Source organism: Atta colombica, unplaced genomic scaffold (assembly GCF_001594045.1).
Source record: "Atta colombica isolate Treedump-2 unplaced genomic scaffold, Acol1.0 scaffold126, whole genome shotgun sequence".
Taxonomy (NCBI): domain Eukaryota; kingdom Metazoa; phylum Arthropoda; class Insecta; order Hymenoptera; family Formicidae; genus Atta; species Atta colombica.
This window is the reverse complement of record NW_017259213.1, coordinates 2,167,223-2,190,868: the sequence shown is the minus strand read 5'-3', so window position 1 is coordinate 2,190,868 and position 23,646 is coordinate 2,167,223. Positions and strand designations below refer to the sequence as shown.

At 29.4% G+C, this 23,646-nt stretch overlaps 1 protein-coding gene across 10 annotated transcripts in view; it reads right to left on the bottom strand.

Moving 5' to 3' along the window:
- Positions 1-23,646, bottom strand: part of LOC108684084 (sodium bicarbonate cotransporter 3) — a 58,342-nt gene that overhangs the window by 8,881 nt on the left and 25,815 nt on the right. For 5 of the 10 annotated variants that reach the window (XR_001931621.1, XM_018188149.1, XM_018188147.1 and 2 more), the window contains 14 exons: positions 22,881-23,015; positions 15,385-15,523; positions 14,644-14,863; positions 14,146-14,269; positions 13,241-13,417; positions 8,567-8,670; positions 7,808-7,993; positions 4,060-4,266; positions 3,387-3,799; positions 3,034-3,199; positions 2,637-2,795; positions 1,862-2,011; positions 1,376-1,651; positions 770-1,159 (listed from right to left, as the gene is read on the bottom strand). Coding sequence is in view for 8 of the 10 variants with exons in the window: in XM_018188149.1 (XP_018043638.1) it covers positions 770-1,159; positions 1,376-1,651; positions 1,862-2,011; positions 2,637-2,795; positions 3,034-3,199; positions 3,387-3,799; positions 4,060-4,266; positions 7,808-7,993; positions 8,567-8,670; positions 13,241-13,417; positions 14,146-14,269; positions 14,644-14,863; positions 15,385-15,523; positions 22,881-23,015 (2,846 nt within the window). In the remaining 2 variants the exon portion in view is untranslated. Of the gene's footprint in view, positions 1-769; positions 1,160-1,375; positions 1,652-1,861; positions 2,012-2,636; positions 2,796-3,033; positions 3,200-3,386; positions 3,800-4,059; positions 4,267-7,807; positions 7,994-8,566; positions 8,671-10,484; positions 10,590-13,240; positions 13,418-14,145; positions 14,270-14,643; positions 14,864-15,384; positions 15,524-22,880; positions 23,016-23,646 lie in introns of all 10 variants that reach the window. The other 5 variants (XR_001931622.1, XM_018188152.1, XM_018188155.1 and 2 more) reach the window with 4 other exon arrangements.

Here is a 23,646-nt window from a genome sequence, read left to right as displayed (position 1 = left end):
AAAAAAACAATATTGATCAAAATTGACAAAATATGATATGATAGGAAGATTGTAATTTTAAATCATGGAAATTAATAATCTTCCTGCCTAATATATTTATATTGTATTTTGTTAATTTTATATTAATACTTGTTGGTTTAGTATGATCCGATTATATTATATTAGTACAAAAATATTTATTTTTCACATAATGCATTAATTAAAATGGAATAAAATGCTTTTTTCATGTTACATTATATTTTTTATATTATATGGAAAAGGGAACTATTTTCAAATTGCATTATCTTGAAAGCAGAAAATTATACCGAAATAAAACGAAATGCATTTTTAAAGCTAAAAATTCATATTTTTGCATGATATAATCGCATTTTACACTTCTCTCATATATTGAAAAAAATTTTTTGACAAAGCTATAAATATCATAAACTACAAATGTCATAAAGATGTTTTTAAAATTATTATTTTTTGTCTCTTTAACAGTAACTTTCTCAAAATTATAATGTGATAGCCAATTTTGATTAACGGATTAGTATTCAATAGATAAAAATATATATAAGAAATAATTATTCACTATCTTGTTGAAAAATAGTGTTGGATAATACATTAATCAGATCAATAGGAATTATAAAAAATGCTAAAAGTTTTGAAATATTTTATTAAAATTAATATTTTATTAAAGAAAATATATCCTAAAAGAAACACAAATTTATAATGAATGCGTTTCAAGTTACTTTAAAAATATCCAAACGTCGGAACTTTATTGATTTACCTGGCGAAGGAACATGTAGTCTGGTTGATACTTAACAGGCATCAGCATTATCAGAATTCTATCGAAGAATTGAAGACCTTTTAGCGACGCGACACCCATATATAGGAAGACACCGAATAGCACCGGCATCGGTATGTTTCTTAGCATCGGTGTTAGGAGCACCGAGCACCCGATCATCAGGAATATCAGTATGTGAGTAACTCTTTGTTCACGAACACCTAAAAACTGCGGCTTCTCGCCCGGCGCAGCGCACTCGGATTCCAATTTTAATGAGTTTACATGGTTTATAGAGAGGACTGTCGCTGCAACAAACCATGGAAGTCCCATTACCGAGCATATCTCGATCAAGATCGATAGAACAAAAAGATCCAAATGGTACCCGCATCCTTTCTGAAAAAGCATTAATAAGATCTTTGATAGAGTTTATTATTGCTATATTATTGCAAACTATTGTTAATTATTCAATGTACTCTTTTTTTACAGTCCTTTCAAATGACATCTATTATATATCTATTATATATTATTAATATTATTAATATTATTATATATTATTTAAATAACATCTATTATGTATTGATGAGAACAGATAAAGGCGTAATTGCTTACCTTTAATTTGTTCTCTTTTCTATTAACAATAACGGCCGTGATTTGCTGATCCATGAAAATCAATATAGTACCCAACAAAGCAGGGAGGAATGCCCCGATAGCACTCCACCACGGATTCCCTTGAAAAGGCCAGATTATCCATCCTCGTCCTTCCAATGTTGGTTTGAATTCCGTCGGCACTTCCAATTTCGGTGTTGGAATGCCCACGAAATGATCCAATGTGCTCATAGAGAATATCGCTATTATTACTGCAAAATCGCTCACCACTTGTCTCACCTAAAGCAACATAGAAATGCCAAAAAAGAATATGATAATGTGATGAAAATAAGACAAATTATTGAGTTTCTAAAAAATAAAGATATGCTTATAGTATCTAATTTTTATGAGTAATAATTTTAACTCTACTCTTATAACTTCTTTAATATTTATTTTCAAAAAAGATAAAGCTGTTGTACCTTCTTTTTCAATTAAAACATGTGTTTTTACCTTTGAGGGAAAAAATAAAGCATTCTTGAAATCCTTCAGCTCTATTGATAATAAGAACGTGCCCATGAATAGGATAATTGACATAAGGAACACGTCGGGTACATAATGTGGTATGTTGCAGCCATCGCCCACCATACTGCCATTGTAATTCTGAAAGAAGCAATAACGAACACGACGTCAAAGCAGGAGCGAATTAGATTGCTTGAAAGATCATATTTTCTCATAAATTCAAAAACACCTAGTAATCTACTTTGCACATAGGAACTTGTAATTTCTCAAGAAAATATAAGAAGAAGCATACGCATTTGACTGTTGTGATTGAGCGTAACGAGATGTTTGTGTGCTGGATGTTTTTTTATCATTCAAACAAGATATCAAGTAAAGTCATCAAGTGAACTGATATTTAAATAAAATTTGTAATTTTTAATTATGGCATCAGGTTACATAAATAATCAAGACAAAAATTGTTTTGATAATTTTGTAATGAGAGTTTTTTTGTGTGTGAGACCCGATTATCTGCGTCGCTAACTTAATATAAAAATTTCTGATCTTTTGATTTAATAGAAAAATTTCAAGTATCAGTCGCTGTGAATGAATATAGTTAATCGTAACGTAGTCAAACGGAACGCTCCGATATAGTCATATTAATGCACTTTAATGAAATTCAATCAAAGATTTCAAGGTGTATAAGGAAAAGTATTCTTAACAATAAGCGAATTGTCGCATGCTTAACTTCTCATACTGACTTTTATATTATTTTGAAAAATTACATTACCTCGCAAGTTGTTTTATCTAACATAGTCCAATTCATATTGTTATAACTGGATGGCAGACTGGTATTCGGTGGTTTACACCAGCAATCATAGTCCATTGTTTCGCTGGAATAGGTGTTTAAGGGATATTTCTTGCCAATTGAAAGCACGTTTTCGATTGCCTAGAATGTACTGATACACTTAATACATATAAGATATTAAACAGATAATTATATAAAAAATATAAACGCAACTTTCGCTTAAATAATCGAATGCATAGCATTAATTTTTTTATGATTAAATAATATGTTTTTTAAAACGACTTTTAATATCGAAGAATATAAAAGAATCGATAATAAAATTTAATAAATTAATGTTGTATCTAACTTATAATACCGGAAGCAATACGATTATTTTTACCTTATAGATAAAAATGAAGGCGATGAGAGTGGCAAAATTTTCCTCCGTAAATCGAGTGATATAACAAACGCAAGCACTTGCATCAAGAGCCACGAGAATCATCAAAATTATGGAGATCCATGTACCGATCCAAAAACGGAAAGACATATAACTCCAGTCGACTTTTCTGCAAAAATAATGATCAGATTATTTTGGAGAAAGAAGATGTTAATAAATAAGATTTTCTATTTTACTCGTTCAATGACTGTATCTTTTGGAGTTACAATATGATTAAATGCTAATTAGTTATATAAAGTAATACAAATTTTGTAGAAGTTAGTTGAAATGTAGATAGATTGTTTATCAAGACTCACTTGCAGAATTCGTAGACAATCGTCTCGAAAACTAAAACTGGGCCGGTGGAACCAAGTATAGTCAATGGCTGACCAGAGAAGAAGCCATATCCAATGCCGCAGACGAAACCGGAAACTAGCGATTCCATAGCAGCCATGTTTTTTCCGGTAGCCTCGCTGAGGAGGCCACCGAAAGTAATGATGGGTGACAAGCAGGCGAAATACAAGAAAATAAAAGACGCGACGCATTGAAGTGCAAGGGCATCCTTGAAATCGTAAAAGTAAAATGGACCTTTTCTTTTAATGTCGTTAATCAGACCGCCGAACAGTCTACCAGTCCTCGAAAGACCGGATTCTTCCCTTAGCTTTTGTTCATCAGCTTCCTCGTCGAACTCTTCCTTAGGCTTTTCCTCTTTGGGTCTCTTTCTGACTTCCTGAGAACGTAAAGTCAAACTGCGATTGAAGTGATGAATACTTTTCATAGACTTGTATTTTTAAAAAAATATCAAAATTGATATAATTTTGATTGTTTCAATTTCAATATTATGGACACACGCAAGAAAGAATTTTTCTTGTCACATGCTTCTATCGTCGATAAAGATAGAGATTATTTTTATGCGTTTAATTATGTAATATTGAGATCTGAATTCATAAAGATTATATCACTTCTTATTCCTGACAAGACTATTCTCACCTGCGATGGTATAGCGGCTGGCGGTTCTATTCTGATTGCTGGATCCCACTCACCGGGTGGTAATACCGTCACGGCATCTAAGAACTCGTCAATACCAGCTAAGAGATGATTTCTATTTTTTGCCTTGTAAGCCACATCGTGGAAGACTTCGTCGGACATCAAGGTCGCCATAGCTCGACCAATCTCATGGAAACCCGAAATCCCACCCTAAAACCCACCTTTATTTAGAAACTAACCAATTTTATAAATTCTTATAGATATGTATATTTCGTGTATTTTTTAATGTAATTTTAATATTGTAATGTATATATTTTTTCCATCTACTCTTTTTATTACTTAAATAATTACTTTAATAATTTATTATAAAATACCATTATAAAAAAATAGTGCATTAACAAGATTAATAATAATTATTGCATAACTTATCGCGAACAATTACTTAATACAAAATAAGATGAGATGAGGTGAAACGTTAAGGGTTTATAAGAACCTATGAAGATTATCAGTCGCGTGTAACGCGCGAAAATAACCAGTATCCCTTATCGATAAATAATTTTTATCACAAAGATATTATACCCATACAATCTAAGAACTGATATGACGTAAATTCATTTTTATTCAAGAAAGGAAGACGTCATCAAAATTCGATTTGATGCTTTCAGGTTTATTAAAATACAGAATAGCCTCTCATATCTACTACGTGTGCAAAAATGATATAAATAATTCATAGAGTAACTCTAATACGCCGCGCTGGGATTTACGTCGCAGAAGTCAGAAAAAAATAGAAGGAGTGAGGGTAATTTTCTCGCAACTACTCTGTTATTCTATTTGTCTTTATGTTATATATTAGTATTAATATTATTATAGTTGTATTTTGAGTTATGATTTCAGTTTCTTACTGTTAATATTAAATTGAATTATTATGAGTTGAATCGATTTATCACTGTAATAAGTAGCGCCATCATAAATTATAATCTACATAAATAATAAATGAATAGGGCGTATAAAAGACTTATTGTTAGTGGTTATTTCATGATGCATATGTGTAGAGGAATAATAAAGCATGTTATAGCAAAATATAAATGCTTTGCTTTTGTATTCTTTGTTTAGTTTATTGTCTTGTATATCTCACCTGTTTGGGATATATGGAATTTTTAGCGGGCGGGATTTATGCCCAAAGCATACAAAGTGCGCAGATTGAATTCAGTGCACTAAATGCAATAAGCGCATTACATGAAATATGCAACCTCATAACACTTGTAATATATGTAGGAAGATTATAATTATTATTTATTACTTCATATACGTATTTCTCATTTTTATTCCTTAATAAAATTTTAAACGCATTTTTTTATAAGTTATTGTGGCATTTTATGTCTCATTTTTATGCATTATTTGTAAATTTGTAAAAAAAAAATTTTTCATGAGTCGTACATACCTCTCCCTCTCTCCCTATTAGTAGCCATATATCCCATCCTTATATACAGCAAAAATGCAAAGTTTTCAAAAAGTTTATTTTTTAATACAAAAAATAAATATTTCGGATTTCTAATATTTTTTTCATAGTAGATAGTACAAAATTTTTATTGATATATAGTTTGTTTTAAATATAATAAATAATATTTAATAAAGTATTAAGTTTTTGATAGGTACGCCGTATGTACCGGAATTACTCTATAATTATCAGGAGAATGATATTACTTTAATTTAAATTATTTTTATATTTAATGTTATTTAATGTTATTTAATATCATTTAAATTTTTGGTAATTAATATTTTACTTGAGAATTTTTACATTTTTTATATATTTTTTTATTATAAATTTTTGAAAATTTATTAATAAAGTGATATATATTGGGTTGTCCGGAAAGTTCGTGTCGATTTTGAAGGAAAATTGAAACGCAGAAGATTTAAATTTTTAATTTCATTTATTAAATTTAAATCTTTTGCGGCACGAACTTTCCGAACAATCCAATATATATATATTGAAATTTCTTATATTCATTATCAAAAAAATAAAAATATTTAAATTTGAACCAAATATGACTAATGGAAAAAATCGTTTTTCAGAGAATAATGTTGCACATGTAAAAATAAATATTGCAGTTTATAAAACATGTTAAGATCACAATGGCTTATGTAAATCGCATTTACGTGAAAAATAAATTACTTTACATATAAATCTCTCGAGATAATAATCAGCGGACGCATACGTCCGCCGATTATGTTCAGGGATCTATATGAAGTAAGTTATTTTATCACATAAATGCAATTTAAATATACGCTATTGCGTTTTTGCATGCTATTGTTAGGGAAAAATAAGCAGTGCAAGCACTGCTTATTAAAGATTTAATTACTCTGCTATGGGAAAAGATGACCTTCTCGTGTCTCAAATTGATATTTAGATGCATATATAATATTCACATAAAGTGAAAACCTTGCTCAATTTGGATTAGTTTGTTCCGTTTTTAGGTCTCACCTATTTGAGATTGAGTGTGGTGAAAGATGATTGCCTGTGATAAGTCATTGATATAACTATAATAGCCGAGTAGTGATATTGATTCGTGCAGACAATTTAAGACAAAGTCGGAGAATTCGTTAATTGCTAACGAATTTGAATATACAGCAATTTTATTTGATAGCCCTATAGTTGGGAATTATCTTTACATTACACAATTTATTTATACGTTACGTTGATATTTTAATATTTCATAAAGTTTCGGACTCGCGTGTACTATATTTCTTTCGAACTTCTTTTGAACATAGTAATCTCTAAGGAGATTACCTGATACTTTCAAATGAATATAACGTTCCGAAATAAACAAGTTAGAATTTTAAAAATAGCAATAATTTTATTTTTTTTGTTATAGAAAGTTTTTCTCTTATGAACTTCAATTGCTATTTAGTTTATACGACGCATTTAAATTTATATAACTTTAAATAAAAATAACATTATAATAAAACGAGACAAATTAATGCAATTTTATTGTAATATTATTTTGAATATCGAGAGGTCTATGAAAAAGTGTTTTTACCGTCATTTAAATAAAAAGAAAGAAAACAGATTATATTCATAATATATAATGATTGTATCATAATTATATCTGTAATAAAAGTATTTTAGTGGAAAAATTAAGAAGAAGAGGTTTGTATATAAGATAAATAAATATTAATTGGTCGATTTGAACAAAATCTTATATTTAATATTATCCCAGCCAAAGTCCGAATTTAGATCTATTATTATCGAAAATATTTCTCGAATAAATTCCTTATAGATGAGATAAGTATTAACATTAATATTATTTTGATTATTAATTTGATAAGGATTCTACATTTTCAGATTTTGATAAAACTGTGTTTTAAGATAAAATAGTAATCAGCATGCTTTAAAAGAGAGAACACGAGTATATATAAACATGCAATATACAAAATTCACAAAATTTATTAATAGGCGTAAAATTGCGTTGACTAAAAATGTCAATATTTATCTTAGGTTACATATTAATGATTTAGTTTATCTATTTAGTCTATTTTACATAAGATGTGCAGCTTAAATAAAGTATATTATATGATTTTACATATAGTAAAATTACTTTTCATCACAACAATTATATATCTAGCTGATGCGTGAATCTCAAAGAAATGATGTTTGAAGTAGATTGAGATCATAACTCTCTCGCTTTTTATTTTTACATTTAATCCCATCTCTACATATAAGTCGCGATAGTAGCGATAATAGCGTTCTTACCATGGGTCCCAAGAGGACAAAAATGAATCTTGTCGGAACAGGAACTTCTGTCAGATCTCCCATTATTCCAGCTTGGCTTAACCGGATGAATGCGGACAAAGTCTTGTCGAGAAAATCGACTTCACCTACGAGTATGTTGCTTGCCTCAGCGCCGGCTGGTATCTTCCTCATAAAGTGTGTATTACCCTAATAAAAAAGTGGAGTTGAAGTTAAACTTCTTGGGTTAAACTGCTTGCGATACGAAAAATCAATCTTGACATTAAAGGATAAAGATTAGAAGGCTCTTTACTAAAGCATTACTAAAAAAATTAAGCGATTCTTTGATTAAGTGTTTGTCGGATATTTAAAATAATGGAAGGTAATTGGCTAATTATTATGGCTACGTTCGGTTTAAGTGGTTATAAACTGTGAGCTTTTCTATATATTCTATCTTTATTACTAATTACATGCGACAGAAAGATAAAGTAAAGCTTATATAGCGTTAGCGTTAAAACTGAATGTAGTGATAATTGATTTATGATAATTGTTTTTGCACGAGGCTAAATACATTACGTGTACGAATATCGTACAGATTTACAATTTTTAATTATACAATATTTAATTCAATATTTTACAATAATTTAAAAATTATTAATATAATAATTTAAATATTATAATTATAAAATTTTTTTGATATTACATAACTATCATGGTATAAGGTTACGCTAAATTAGGAATCTAATTCCTCAAAGATTTGATTACAATAATGTATTTACGAACCTTATGATTAACGTCTCCGTTTTCTAAAGCGGAGGAGCTGTGATTTCTGCTGATAGACACGCTGCTGGGACTTCGATCCATGCCGTTGCTGCCTGGTTCTTGGCCTGAAAGAGATCTAGCTTACTACCTAAATTTTTACACACAGTTTGAGTAATAATCCCTGTCAATAGCATGCAATGAGGAAAATGATGGCTTTCATTCGCCTATGCGTCATTAATCCTCCAAAATGCGCGCGCGCGAGACAGATTGCAATTTGTACAGCTCGAATTTCACGCGCCACGTCATTCGCACGAATTCACCTCTGCGAATAATACGCGTTCCACTTTAAGACAATCTGTCAGGATAGAAAAGAGCAAACACGCTAACAACAAAATTATTCATCAAATCTCTGAAAAAACTGACTTTTCTTTAAGTTAATTCAAACTGTATGTTTGCAAAATAACAAGAAGTCGGCTTAGATCATGAAGAAAATTTTTTTTAAATTGTTCTTTTTATACACGTGAAAGGCTCGCTCATAAATTCAAATCAAATTTTTTACTTTGATAGAATTAACACGTGAGTTCAGAATATACCAGAACTTTATTAAATTAAGATGCGGTAATAATAACATTGTAATATTAAATGTACAATTTGTAACATTTATTAAACACACATCAATCCGTAGGTAAAAATGTTTTAATTTGAACAAAATTTTTCAAGATCTTTTATCTTGTAAAAAAATCGCGAAATAAAAGCAGCATTTTATGTAAATGAATGTAAAAATGTTTATTAAAGATATAGTTTTTAACAATTCCTAAATATTAATGATTTTTAACCGCGAAATAAAATGATATTGATTTCTGTATATTTATAATCACAAATAATAATTCAATATTCATAATTTTGTCTTATTTGCAACATTATGTTGCAATTTTATATTATTTTTAAGTTTTATCAATTAAATGCATTTTGCAAAACAAATTATTTCAAATTCTCATCAAAAAGAGAGTTAAATCTTTTATGTATAAATATCTGTTTAATTATTTAATAGAATTTAAGCGTCATCGAAAAGAGATATTATCAGAGATATTATGAAATACAGACGGATTTTAAGATTATTAAACTGAAATTAATTGCGTGATAATAAAAAATCACATTAATTTATTTATAATTCTAAATCATTTTTTTTAATATTAGCATACACAATCGATATCAATCGATTTATTCGATTGTGCAAATCAAATAAACGTTTGATCGAAACTCATTATACTTAAAGTAGCACTTGACCTTTGCATCAAATGTTAGTGAAGATCACACTAGTGATTCTTTGTAAGGATAACCTTATTATAAATTTTTCTGAAACCTTATCGTATTAAAATAATACAAACTCTACTTTGCAATTTGATATTTCTCTATAATTTTTTAGATATTTTTAGATATTGTATTTCCAACTGAACAGAAAATCGCTTGAAAATACAATATCTGTTCAAATATTTCTAGATTTGTGATATTTAATTAATCTGTTATATTCTTTGGCAGTTATTTAAATTTAAAAAATCCTTAGATTATTTTTAATAAATGTATAATAATTAATATTTCTATCATTCATTTTTACGTCGAATCTTCTTTCTACTAAAGTAATTTCAAAAATTGGCAAGAGACATAATGACATCTGGCGCAATTTATAAATCGCCACCATTATGAAATATGATAAAGATACTTTGATCATTTCTAACAAACGATAAAGTTTGTTAAATCTTCCGGAGTTCCAATAACAATCCATTTTGATCACAATGATTTCTCATTTGTCGAGCACAGCGTGGGTAATTGCTACTGCAGATTAATCTACTTATACGTATGGAACTTCACTACGGATTAATGCAGCTCGCGAGTATAAAGGTGTGTATGAGTAGAAAGCAAGCACAGAAAAGCGGTTTACCGGGATTGCCGGGTATCGCAAGGAAGCGGCTACCAGCATTCAGCGCTGCTCCACTGCCCTGACTTGTTGCGCCGGCGATCGCCGGAGCGGAATTCGATTCCTCCACTAAAAATGAGCATGAAACACAACACCAGGATCGTCTTTTATTTACAAAGGAAGGTGCAAGAAGGAACAAAGGATTCGTCACCAATCACTCGCGATCACTTTAAATGTATAAACTCGAAGTCACTTAAAATGTATAATAAAACGGTTCGCATATATATCATCCATTTTTCATCGTATTTCTCATCGCGAAAATAATCCTTCAGGATACAAGATAAATTAGTCGAAATTAAAAATAGTTTCGTTAGTATACACTAGAGATTAAACTCAATCTGGAAATTTAATCTGAGAAAAGATTGTCGCGTGCAAACAAACAGCCTGGTTCCGGAATATTCCATGTACATGAGTACACGTGCCAATTGCAATATTATCGTGGGGAGAAAATTATACATGCAATTGTTTCTATTTTTATATAGAAAATATACGCAGGGATGTGGTAGTGGTAAATACATTACAAAATCTCTTTGTGCGACTTTACCGCACGTTTCATCGCATTGTTGATTTTTAACATCGCTTCATTTGTATATATTTGTCAGTAAGTTTCGCAGTAGTCGCGAAGCGACTCAAAATGGCTCACGAACCGTCGACATTAAAAGGAACATAAACAATGAAACGCTTCATTAATTAACAAAGAACACAATAAATTCATTGAATTACGGTCCATTGAATACGTTCAATGCTGTATATTGCACTTATCGTAAATCGCTTTAATATTGGAGTCTTAAAATATATATAACTTAAAATGTATAACAAACTGAAAAATTATTACATTTTTTGCAAAATTCACAATAATTTACTTTTTTCCATAATTCAATATTCATTTTCTTGCGTTCTATGAAACATATACGTCTCAAAATATAACATTAAAGAAATCGTATTTATTTTCGCTTCTTCACAGGTTACAAGGAGAATGGATTAATGTTAGGATACTGAAAAGAGATTAGTCGATTATAACACTGAGAACCATAAATGCACAATAATGAATGTATAATAGACAGGGTTTACATCGAGTTACGTGCACTTAGTAAGATCACATAGAAAGATCCATGCCTCATGATTGGAATTATAAATGTTGGCCTACAATTATCAACGAAGGAACGTGCATGTTGATCAATGGATAATGAGACCGCAAACGGTAAATTGTAGTAACGTCACGTATGATAGGAAGTAAACCCGTCATTCGCAAATATATTACAATTCTCTATATATTCTCATACATTTAATATCGCTGTCTGGTCTTATTTGCTTAAACTGAAGGGTGATAGTCAATATCAATAGAAAATGGTAATTAGACAGCCGTATTTAATGCCAGTGAGAATACAGATTATGGGTGACCACAATCCATTTCTCGTATTGCTGTAACCGCATTAGCAACCGCATAATCAATTTCAATGTGTATTGCGAATGATCAAGATGTGTCTAATATTCAAGAGGTAGAATTGAGCATAGTATTAGTTGTGGCTAGAATAGGTCAGACGCGTATCTACAGTGTAGTTGACATTTACACTCTTGTCGATAAGGACACGTATAATATTTGTAGAAGTAATATTTTTTCGTGGATTAATATCTGACTGTTCGAATCAATGACATGTAAAAAAAACTATCAAATTGTTACGAAATTTTGAATCTGTGCGACATCTATTTTGCCAGATTACCCGGAATTCTCGTTTCGCATAAGAGAATGATATATCCTTATAGTTGAAACTTTTGTGCATTACAATAAAAATAATTCTATCGACATAGTTGAAATAGTAGGATTGACAAGAAACCGAAATGAGTTTCATCGAACGTCGATCACGAGCTTATATGATAAGACACGTGATAAAACACGAAAGATGACAGAGAAGAGATTTTAATATAAATATAAACGGAAGATAAGTGAGAAGTAGAATTTTGTGCAGATTCGTAGAATCGAGAATAAACCATCTGGCAAGCTAACCTTTTAGCGGACACATCGCGAACCACGTTGTGAATCCCACCACGTGGGGTATGCCAAATTCGTCTGACAAAAGAAAAGAAACGATGGTAAGTTACAAATTTTCGACCGGCTTGAGCTCCGGAGCACGAAGAGGGTGACTCGATGAAGGCGATGAGCAGTCTTGATGACGCCAAGTATTTCACATTGACAATCAATTAGCAAGACAATCACCAAGAAACATCAGGCAGTTGGGGAATGACCATGGCTTGTAAATCCAATGGATCGCGGACGGATCCAGCGACAATCGAGATTGTCTTGATCCTCGCTTGATCGGCACGCACTAAGACACACAATCCAATGATACCAAGTTATAGCTAAAAGTATCGCTTGCCTCCCAAATTCATATAATCATAGATTCTAAAATTTTAAAATTTTGTCCTTAGCGTATTTAATTAAAATGAACTTTTCAAGAATTATATTGTTCTATATCCTTATTGGCATATCAGAATGTAAGTCTATTCAGTTTATCAAATCACGAATCTCTCAGGATCGAAGTTGCAAAACTAGACTTGCCAATGCTTTTAATTTCGTAATAAAAACACCCTAGCATTTGCGAAGCAATCGATACACGCATGTTGTAATTGTTAGTGGGTTGTTCCATTGGGGTGTGGTTAAAAAAGCGACGAAAGCACCGCAATCCAAGGCTGCTTAGCGGATGAACTGGCCTAAGTTGTACCTGGAACCAGAAGATACGGCCCTTTGAGATCTTTCGCCTCTTTCGACAGCGGAGCCATGTTCGAATTCGGGCAGCTGCTGCTGCGAGCCACGGACGGTACGTAAATATCCTTTGGATCACGACGCTCCTGCAAATCTGACGTCAACAACGCATGCATACCACATGAACAGTCGCTATCTGAAAATGTCGATTGTGTCGTACGTGTTTTAACAAAGTTAGCACACTCTAGGACCCTTGGACCCGACTCTTTCGTCTCGCCACCGTCATCAGGGTGGTCTTCAACGAAAATGCAGGTGAAAATAAAAACAAAATTGGATTAGAAATTAAGAGAAATTAAATTAAATCAAACTCTTAATGATCCGAAATATCAAAGATTAATGAAAGAAAATTAATTTGTAAAATAAAAATTAAGAAATAAAAAAAATCAACTTTAATTCAGCTTCAAATTAAAAAATTTATTATTGTTATATATTTAAACATTATTTCGGATCATTACGAGCCTATAAAATAATGATTAAATGTATATATTAATTTAAATAATAAAAATTATGATAGGTGATAGAAATATATTATCTTGTTTATGAATTAATAATAATTATAGTGTTTATTACACCATTTATCATATAATAAATTTATAATAAAATTTATTTATTATTAAATGAAAAACAAAATACAATTTAGAAGAAATGGCAAATGAAATATAAATATAAAATAAAAGGAAAGCGCAAAAAGGACATGTTAGATAGATAAATGGGGTGCTACACGCTGAGACAATCTGTGTTTTTCTGAGCGCCCATGTGCCTGATATTAAAAACATTATGTACATTATTTGTGTAGAGCCATCGACAACCTGTCGAAAAGTAATTTATCGATATTGTGAGAGGAACAAGTAACGTGAAACTTACTTTTTGAGGAGGAATGATTGCGTCCTATCTCAGCTAATGATCTTATGATCGGTAACTTCGACATGTTATTGTCTTTACGTCTTTCGTGTTGATGCCGATGTCGGACAAGAAGGGCTTCTCTCACCTGAAATGATATTATATTTTGTCTAGTCGATTTATTAGTGGTACATGTGTGCCTGACGTGCAAAATATTGATTTAAATCAAAAATATGAGGAATAAATATAGATAAATCATAAATCTTTTAGTTCTCTTCAATCAATAAAGAGTGACATTATTTTCCATCAACGGTAATATTACTTTTTGTATAATCAATAATTTATCCTGTCTTAACGAGATATGAATGAATTTTATATATATGCGTTATATTAGTAGCGAAATGTGAGGATTATAAATGTATTTGTAATCTATTTAAGGATATCGTGGTAAAAACTTTCCATTTCAATAGGACAGGTATTTAAATGATTTTTTCTCACGCGCGTACATTACTGTATTCTTACCTTCTCTCGCAATTCGACTAACAATACTCCTTTATTAATCATGTTATCGAGAACAAGATCAGCTATTTGTTCTAAGCTGCCTGCTTCCATATCGAGCATGACGGTCCCGTTTAAAAGCAGACTCCTTAATTCAAAGAGTGAGTGCAGTGATAAGGTGGCAACATGAGGTTTGCTCCACCTATTGCCACCTTCTTCGACATCTTCCTCGAACTTGATCCATCTGTGTATATTATATTTGTACGTACAATATTTGTATATGTACGTATAATATTTGCGATATTTCTTTATAAAAATATTTCGTATTTTATTTTAAAGATAAAAATAAAAATTTCAGCTCTTAGTTTTTTTTTGAGTTGAAAGTTGAAAATTGAAATATGCATAAATTCAAAATTTTTAATTTGTGCTTTCAAAGAATTATTATTACAATATTTTATGCATAAAAATTTTTATTCTTGTTTAATTAAAATTTTATTCTTGTATTATTAATGTTTTCGTTTAATTATTTATTTTGATGTACTCAAAGAATTACAATTATGTGTTTTGTGTTATACATTTTGTTATATGATTGTTCCGCATATGCATAACTGAATAAATTAGATATTATTTTATGGATATATATATATATATATATATATACTATTGTGGAACGGATGGTTTCAATGCGTAACATCAATGCGTAAACATATTCTCGCATTTCAAAAAATTAAAATCGACAAAATGGAGTTGTAATTCGACTTTTACCTCGCTGTTTCCTTCCATTCCATTTCATCGCCATCCTTAATGAGCTCCTCCATTTCCGAGAACAACGGATGCGATTCGTGTGCATCATCACCGACTTCCTCGCCAAGGATAAACTGCACTCTCTGGGCTGGTGGAGTGACTAAACAATTATGCAATAAAGCGTGAATTACCAATTTCAAAGTCGTAATCGGTAACAAAAGTATGCGAAAATATATACAATATTTAAACAGAGAGGACATACATTTATATCAGAATATATATGCCAAGTATAACAAGATATAACAAATGAGAAATTTGTTTTAAATGACATCGTTTACGAAATGTTTAGCTAAATGTGATTGAAAAGTTGACAAATGCAAAATACATACAATATTATAATATTATAACAGCAGACATTCTGATCTCAATTTTATATTATTTACATTATTCATCAAATAGAGATTAAGAGTGATAACTTTTACGAGAACTTGCACGTTAATCAGAGATAAACAACGAATTATTAAGAAAAGTCGGTTATTCTTATTTGCGTGCAGAACAGTATGCAAGCAAGTAAACTATCAATTTCCATGCCATGTTCCATTTTATTCTTTGCGCATCTCAGCGAATGAATGTAATGTTCAGAAAGAAACGTTACATAAATATTTATATAAAAGAGAAACTAGATTGTTTGTTCTAATAAAATATCAACAGAGATAGGATAAATTCTTATATGTCTAAAAAAATTGTAAAAAAATTGTGAAATAAAATGTTCAGATAAAGAAATAAGGTTTGGCGAGGACTAAGAGATGTCATTACAAAATTTAAGTATCCGACTTGATGTCAATGAAACTTAAATAAGGGACAGAATTCCGTTTTCGAAACATCTTTTGAGTACGGTCACGTCAAATTCAAAGCGGAATGAAAGAAAGTTGACGTTGATCGATCGATCGACAAATAGCGTAAAATGTATAGACATATTATGTGTATGAATGTATGTATACGCCATGATAGATGACGCATGCACATTAGAAAGATTTTTTTAAAAGACACATAAAAAGCAGAATAAAAAGATAGAAATCTTCTGATTAAAACAATTGTGTAACCTGTTGTGTAATGTAAATCAATATAACTAGAGTTGGGTAAAATACTATTTTATAAAATAGATGGCAGGAGGGAAAAGGCTATTACATAGTCCCGACCTGTTCTATAACTATCGCCGATGTAAAGAAAGACTTTAAGGTTAATCAATTATTATATACTGACCTATAAGGTCTTATCACAGGATTATTTAAAGCGTTATCTATATATATAAATATTTTTCATAATATATTATATTTTTAAATGTTATATTTTTATTTTAGTAATATTCATGGATAACTTAATTATTTTGTACTTTAATTTTAAAACGAGAAAATAAATTTATTCAATTATAACTATAATAAATTATAAATCTCCTAAGCAACTCTATTATATCTCATACTCAATAATACGTAATGACAAAATTTTTTAAATACCCAATTGTCATGAGCGATGTATTTACTCGTTTATTGTAGCATAGTAACGTTAACTCGACGGTATTTATATTCCGCAAATGTGGAAATAGCGGTCTTACCCTCCTCTGAAATTATGTATGTGTTGTGTCGTGCGTCGTCAAAATTTCGGTACCGTTCGTACATCCCACAAAACTGTAAATATTTATTTTTAATCTGCGCACTGCGTAATCGAATTCATCATCATTATATCTTATATCATAATTTACACCGGACACCTGCAGAATTAATAAACGCGCGTTACAACGCACATGGCGAGGCACTTATGGTACAAATGCATTCGATAACATCAAATACAATTACGTTTATATAACAGTAATAAACGAATCAAGATGACGTCTGTGTGATATACAAGCTACTTATGTCTGAGAAACGTTGATGCACGTGACGCGATTATCGTAGACATCTAAAACATTATGTTAGATTTAAAATCAAGATTATTATTTTTCGCGAAACGTTATCTTCATGAAAGCGTCATCAGCCACCCTATACTCGTTGATATCACGTGCGCAAATAATGGCATAATAGTGAAGACGTGAGATTATTTTTTCAACGAGAAAACTTGAAGGACCGTATTGCGTTGCGGGATACACGAACGATCTCGCGTAAAGTATTTGCATCACATAAAGGAGCCTCGTATGTATGCATAAGGGTGGCTTACATATCATCTCGCCGGCGGGGTCGCAGATGCTAGCGAGACGACCCCTGCGCGCCATCAAAAATTGTCCTGCAATGTCAACGGCGATACCGTGTCATTCGGACTAAAAGAATATTGATTTTCGAGAGAATTTGCGTTGAATCTTTTTAGATTATTAACAAGATGAGCGGATTAAACTAAATAATTCCCATTTAATTACAAAAAACAAAAATTCGTCTTTCTACAGAGAAAATTATTTAATTCTTTTTATAATTAGGTATTATTTGATATAATAAAACATTGTTATTGTTGGTTTATCATTTGTGTTTTTAATTAGAGAGAATCACGAATGTAAGTACGAGAATTGCGGTATTGATTTAGCTTATAGCTGTTCTTGATAAAGAATATTTTAATCACTTGTCTCAACATATACACGATGTTTATTAAAGAATTGGATATTGTGTGATGAAAAATGTTGACAAATTGATCAAGTGTATCTTGAATATTTCTCATCATTGATATGTGCATATAAAGGAATTCAATTTATTTACTTTGATTTGATAACTATTATAGTTTACGTCAAAGCCACATAACGCTTCGCTAAACTTCCATACTTAATAGCTCTCTCAATGTTCTAGTAAGTGGCATTTACAGCACAAACAGGAAGAAATTCATCAGACTTTTAAAAGCTGCTTTTCGCGATTTGTATTTTATTACATAAAAAGTATTTTGTATAAAAAGTACATACATATGTATAAAAAGTATTTTTTTAATATACGATATATAAAACTTTTATTTTAAATTACCTATATTAATAATAGATAAAACATAATTTTTTTTACTTATCCACAATAATTAAATAATGAACAAAGGAATTTTTGTTTGACGTCATTTCATTTTTCCCCTATTATTATCTGTTATTAAAATTTATTAAATTTATTAAATTTATGATATTTACTTATACGATGTGACTTTCATATTTACTTTTTTCTAAATATTTTTTTAATATTGATCAATAAGTGAATTAAATAATTGATTATTCTATGTAGAATTAAATGATTGATTATTCTATGTAGAATTGAAATTATTTATGATTTGATTAATATAAATCGATTTTTTAATTTTGCACAAAAAAATGTTTAAAGATCCATCAAATTTAATTAAAATCCATTGCTAAACTAACTAAAGAATAAACAAGTTATAATTAATATAAGATTCTATAAAGTTAGAAGATCCTTCGATATTATATAAAATAAGCTGTATCTATCTATAAGAGAAATCGAGTGATTTGAGATCTGATATTAATTGATTCAGCCTGTAGTGATAGAAATTAATATATGAACTGAGAATTAGAAATGATATATTTCAGCATTTTCAGGAAAATATTTAAGTCTAATATGAACACAATTTTTAATAAATGGATAATACAATATTTAATACAATATTAAATCTATTTAATATGTTTCAATTACATCAGTTTTAATTTTAATATTCTTTGTTTTTCGAAATAGATTTTCGATTTCTTTTTATAAAATATTTTTTTAAACGTTCATTCTTTTTTTGTTGTCAGTTTTTAAAGTTTGAGTATATAAAATGATTTTATTATTATTAACATTATTATTATTAACATCGATAACAATGATTAATACATTTTTAAGGATTATGCATTATTGGCACTGAATGTATATTCTTTAGAATTTATTAGCTATTGTAGATACGAAGATATTGTAAATAAATAAAATGATATTGCGGTCAAATCATGAACGTTTCGCTGCGACAGAAATTAAATGAATAGTGTTATAGTTAACTGATAAGAAATTGCAATCTGTGAAAACCCTTATTTTTCTCAAGAAATCCATTTTCTGAAGATGTAATTGTAACGAGTATTCGTTTCATCGACTTTCAAGCAAAATAACACGAAATATATATATACCAAAATAGATATATCTTTGTAAAATATATAACATAACAATAGATACTTCTCTTATGTTCAATCTCATTTCTTGTGCATATTCTTTTTAATTGGAAGATTTGTATTTAAAAAAAATGAATATATCAATATAAAATTATATTTGAATTAAAATTTAAATATATTTCTTTTATGTGATTATTCTTTTAATTTATAGAAATTTGATTAATTTGTAAATAATTTGCACAATATTTATTTACAAATATATCTAATTAATTGAGAATATTTTGAATATGCAAAAAGCAATATGTTTTCACTTAATAGAAACGTTCAAAGATTTGACTGAGAGAAAAGCGCCTTGAAAACCTGATGATCAATATTTTCCAAGAAGTTCTTCATCTTTATCGTGTTTTACTCATTACAAGCGATAACTTGATCAATTATTTTAACGTCTTCTAATTTTTAATAAATGTACTTCAAGACAAATCGTTTCTTCGATTTTATCCGATTTTGAGCATATTCTATTTTATCCAGAAATTTTCGTTAAAGTTCTTTTAATGTACTATTAAATTACACAAAGATCTTTTGATGTATCAAATTAAAGAGCTATAGAAAAAATAAAACTAAATTAATATACAAACACATTTTACTTGGAACAATATTAGCTTGATTATTTAAAATAAAATATTTAATGATGAAAAGCCAAATTTTATGAGAAAACAAATTTTTATCAAAAAAAAATGTTTATCATTAACTCGACAATGGCAATTTTTTTTGCATAATTTGTATACTAATTTTATAAAAATTGATTGAAATTGTTATTTAATGTCTTATGTTTATATTATTGTTATTTTAATATAAAATACAAAAATATTATTTCTTTCGCGCTTTTAATAATTTTATAAAACTTTTTTTTATTAAAGATAATAAATTATTACTGATGAATCAAGCTAAATCTTTATGCTAATATATATATATTACAAGTTAAAAATTATATAAATAAATTAATAACAAAATAATAATATTTTGTATACCAAATAGAAGGATTTTGTATATCATTTCTCAAGTAATTTTCTTCTTTTTTTTCATCTTGGTTATGCACATAAAAATCATTCCCTTATACTGAAGGATTACTACATTTCAGTATCGACTGTGTTCTTATATTCGATCGTATCAGAAGTAGGGTGAACATCCGGATAAATCTCGACAAGTGGTTGGCGCGCTGCCATATTCGGTTCGATACTGTCGCAAAAGTGCAGACACTTCAGCATTTTGAACTGGTTTTAGTACGATAAAGTAGTTGCAAATTTTCAACAATTAGTGTAATAATTTCATGCAATGACCGCTATTTTTGAAATGGGATTAAATTTGAGTGGACGAAATAATATAGCACTGTTAACGAAGTATGAAGCTCACGCTGCTACAAAATGCAAGGCTGCGAATCTCGTTTCATTTTTAGACACTGGCACAATCTTCTTTTGTTAGATTTACCAACTGTCTGTTCTAAACAACAAAAGCAGAAAATGTATATCTTCACATAACTGAAATTTGACTCATATAAATTAGATATTTTATATTTATAGACATTATCTTTAATTAAATGGATGCTTTGTTAGAAGCTATTAAATGTAATATTAAATAAATAAGAAATTCATGTGAGAGTAAAAGAATTGTTTCTGTTTTAAAAAATATACAATATTTTGCATATAAAAACAATTTGTAATTTATAAATTAAATATTATTAAAATGAAAACATATTGATAATAATTATAAAATTATTTTTGTATTTCTCTTTAATTTACATAATATTTTTCTTACGTGTGTAAAACAATTATAAAATATAGTATCCAAGTTATAAATAAATTGAAAAATTAATTTTACGTATATTAGAAATATTTATGTATCGTTTTTAAGAACGTAGTTGATGCCAAATTCTAGAGTTGAAAATAGTATAAATATCATGGAATGAGTACGATATTATAAGACTTGACTATTTCATTGAATTGCAAGTGCATTAAATTAACTTTCAAGCTGAATGATTGTAGACATTAGTTTTTATCTAATCTTGTAAATTCTTAGTGCGATTATAAACTTATTTTATTAAAATTAAGTATTTTACTTAATATTGCTTATAATAAAATGTTTCTTTCAAAGAAAATTTATTTAATATCTTCTTAGTTTCAACATAGTCTAAAATATATTGAAAATATATTGATATGTTGAATATGTTGAAGATTCTTGTGATTTTATTAAGATAAAATATGGGGATAATGGCTAAAATCGAGCAATTACGTCACAAAATAAGAATACTAATCAAATTTATTCTTTGAGAAAATATCAAAATAAAAAAACGTTTCAATTCTACTTAATCTCTATCAATTTGGTAAAAAATATCAAATCTTCCTATCCCTCTGATGAAAATTTAGTAAAGTTCTCAGAGAAAAAATTTTATTTATTGTTCTTATTTTGCAACATCCATTATTACTCGATTTTGGCTACTTACAAAAAGTCTTATACTTTATTCATTATATATCAAGAATTTATTCTTGATTTTGCATTTTCGTGTGATTTCGTATATGTACCGATAAAGTTATATTGCATACGTAATTAACGTTTCGCATGCCTACGTGTGAATTCTCCTTTCTACCGCAACGTTCTATTACGCCACAGTATTTGAAACATCCGTTTATTGGTAGGAATGTTGGATAATATCTAATCAAATGATATATCGAAATAGTTATTATATGAAACAATGTATAAATGTTTTGTGTATAGAATATATAAATAAGTTACGTATAATTTAACAATAGAGAAACATGTACCAATCTCAACAAACATCAACTAACAATAATTATTAATTATAATTTCTTATTCAATAATATAACAGTAATACATTCCGTTGGCATTCCAAAATGTTGGCATTCCAAGAATGGATCTGGACACGGAAAAAACCCGCAAAACGTATAATCTTTAAACAGTAATACATGTTGCACGTAACAGTTATATTTTTGAGTGAGAAATTATAAAAATTTGTAACTAACAATTATGTTTATTATTAGATGGTGTTATGATATTATTAGATGGTGTTTGTTAGAAATAGAAAGTACAAAATTCATTTTTGATGAAGTATTATAGTATAAGTACATCCTATTAAATTAATTCCCTGACGTTGAAGGATAACTGAATTAACATTAGTAATCTACAAAAGGAATGTTTAAACATCTATTTCATAATTATCACATCTGCACAATATTATTTTGTATGTTCGTCGTTATACTTTGATTTATGTATAGTACCGATATGTCATTATACTTTGTCACTGATTGAACAAGGTCGAAATATTGCATAACGCGACATCATTATTGAGCCGCATAATTTTGTGGAGCACAAAAGAAGAAATGAAATAAAAATCGAGATTTACTTGGTCTATCGTTGTCGGCGTCCTCCTTACCACAGGGGTACGGCTGCCGTTGCGAATGGTGATGTTTATGGTGTCGGCGGTGTCTTCTTTCCCCTGGTAAATGCACGCCCACATACACCGTGTGCGCTCTGTGACCTGGAAGCAGATGAAAGAGATGCCCCATCATATACAGTGTATGTACAGAGTCACAACTCACACCTGAAGAAGATGCGCGGATTTAGAGCGATTCTGCCTGATATGAAAGTGCACGCGACACACGAACTTTTCTTTCATTATAAAAGAAAATTAGGTCAGCGTCATTTAATCGCATAATCCTATCTGCGAAAATGTTCGCGTGAAACAAGTAGATCCTGTAGAAGTGAAACATCGTTGTGTTTGATGAGATTCATTTACGCATTAGCTGTATGTGCCAATTGGCTGCATGTGTTCGAATGAAAGATCAGGTGAAGATGAATTCACACAAAAAGGTCAAAATATTTGTACCGAGTTTATAACAATAGACATGAATAATTGGATGACATATATTATATTATTGATGTACCATTAACTTAATTTTTCCGATATTATATAATTTACAAGGCTAATTATTACGCCCTATAAATATAAGAAATCTATTCATTTTTAGCTGCTTTTATTAACTAATTGTATCGTCTACATTATTATACACGTGTCAAATTACAAAAGATATATAATAACTAAGTGGACAGATAGTTTATTATGCTATTTAGAGTCATTAAAAACGTGATTTACAGACATATAAACATAA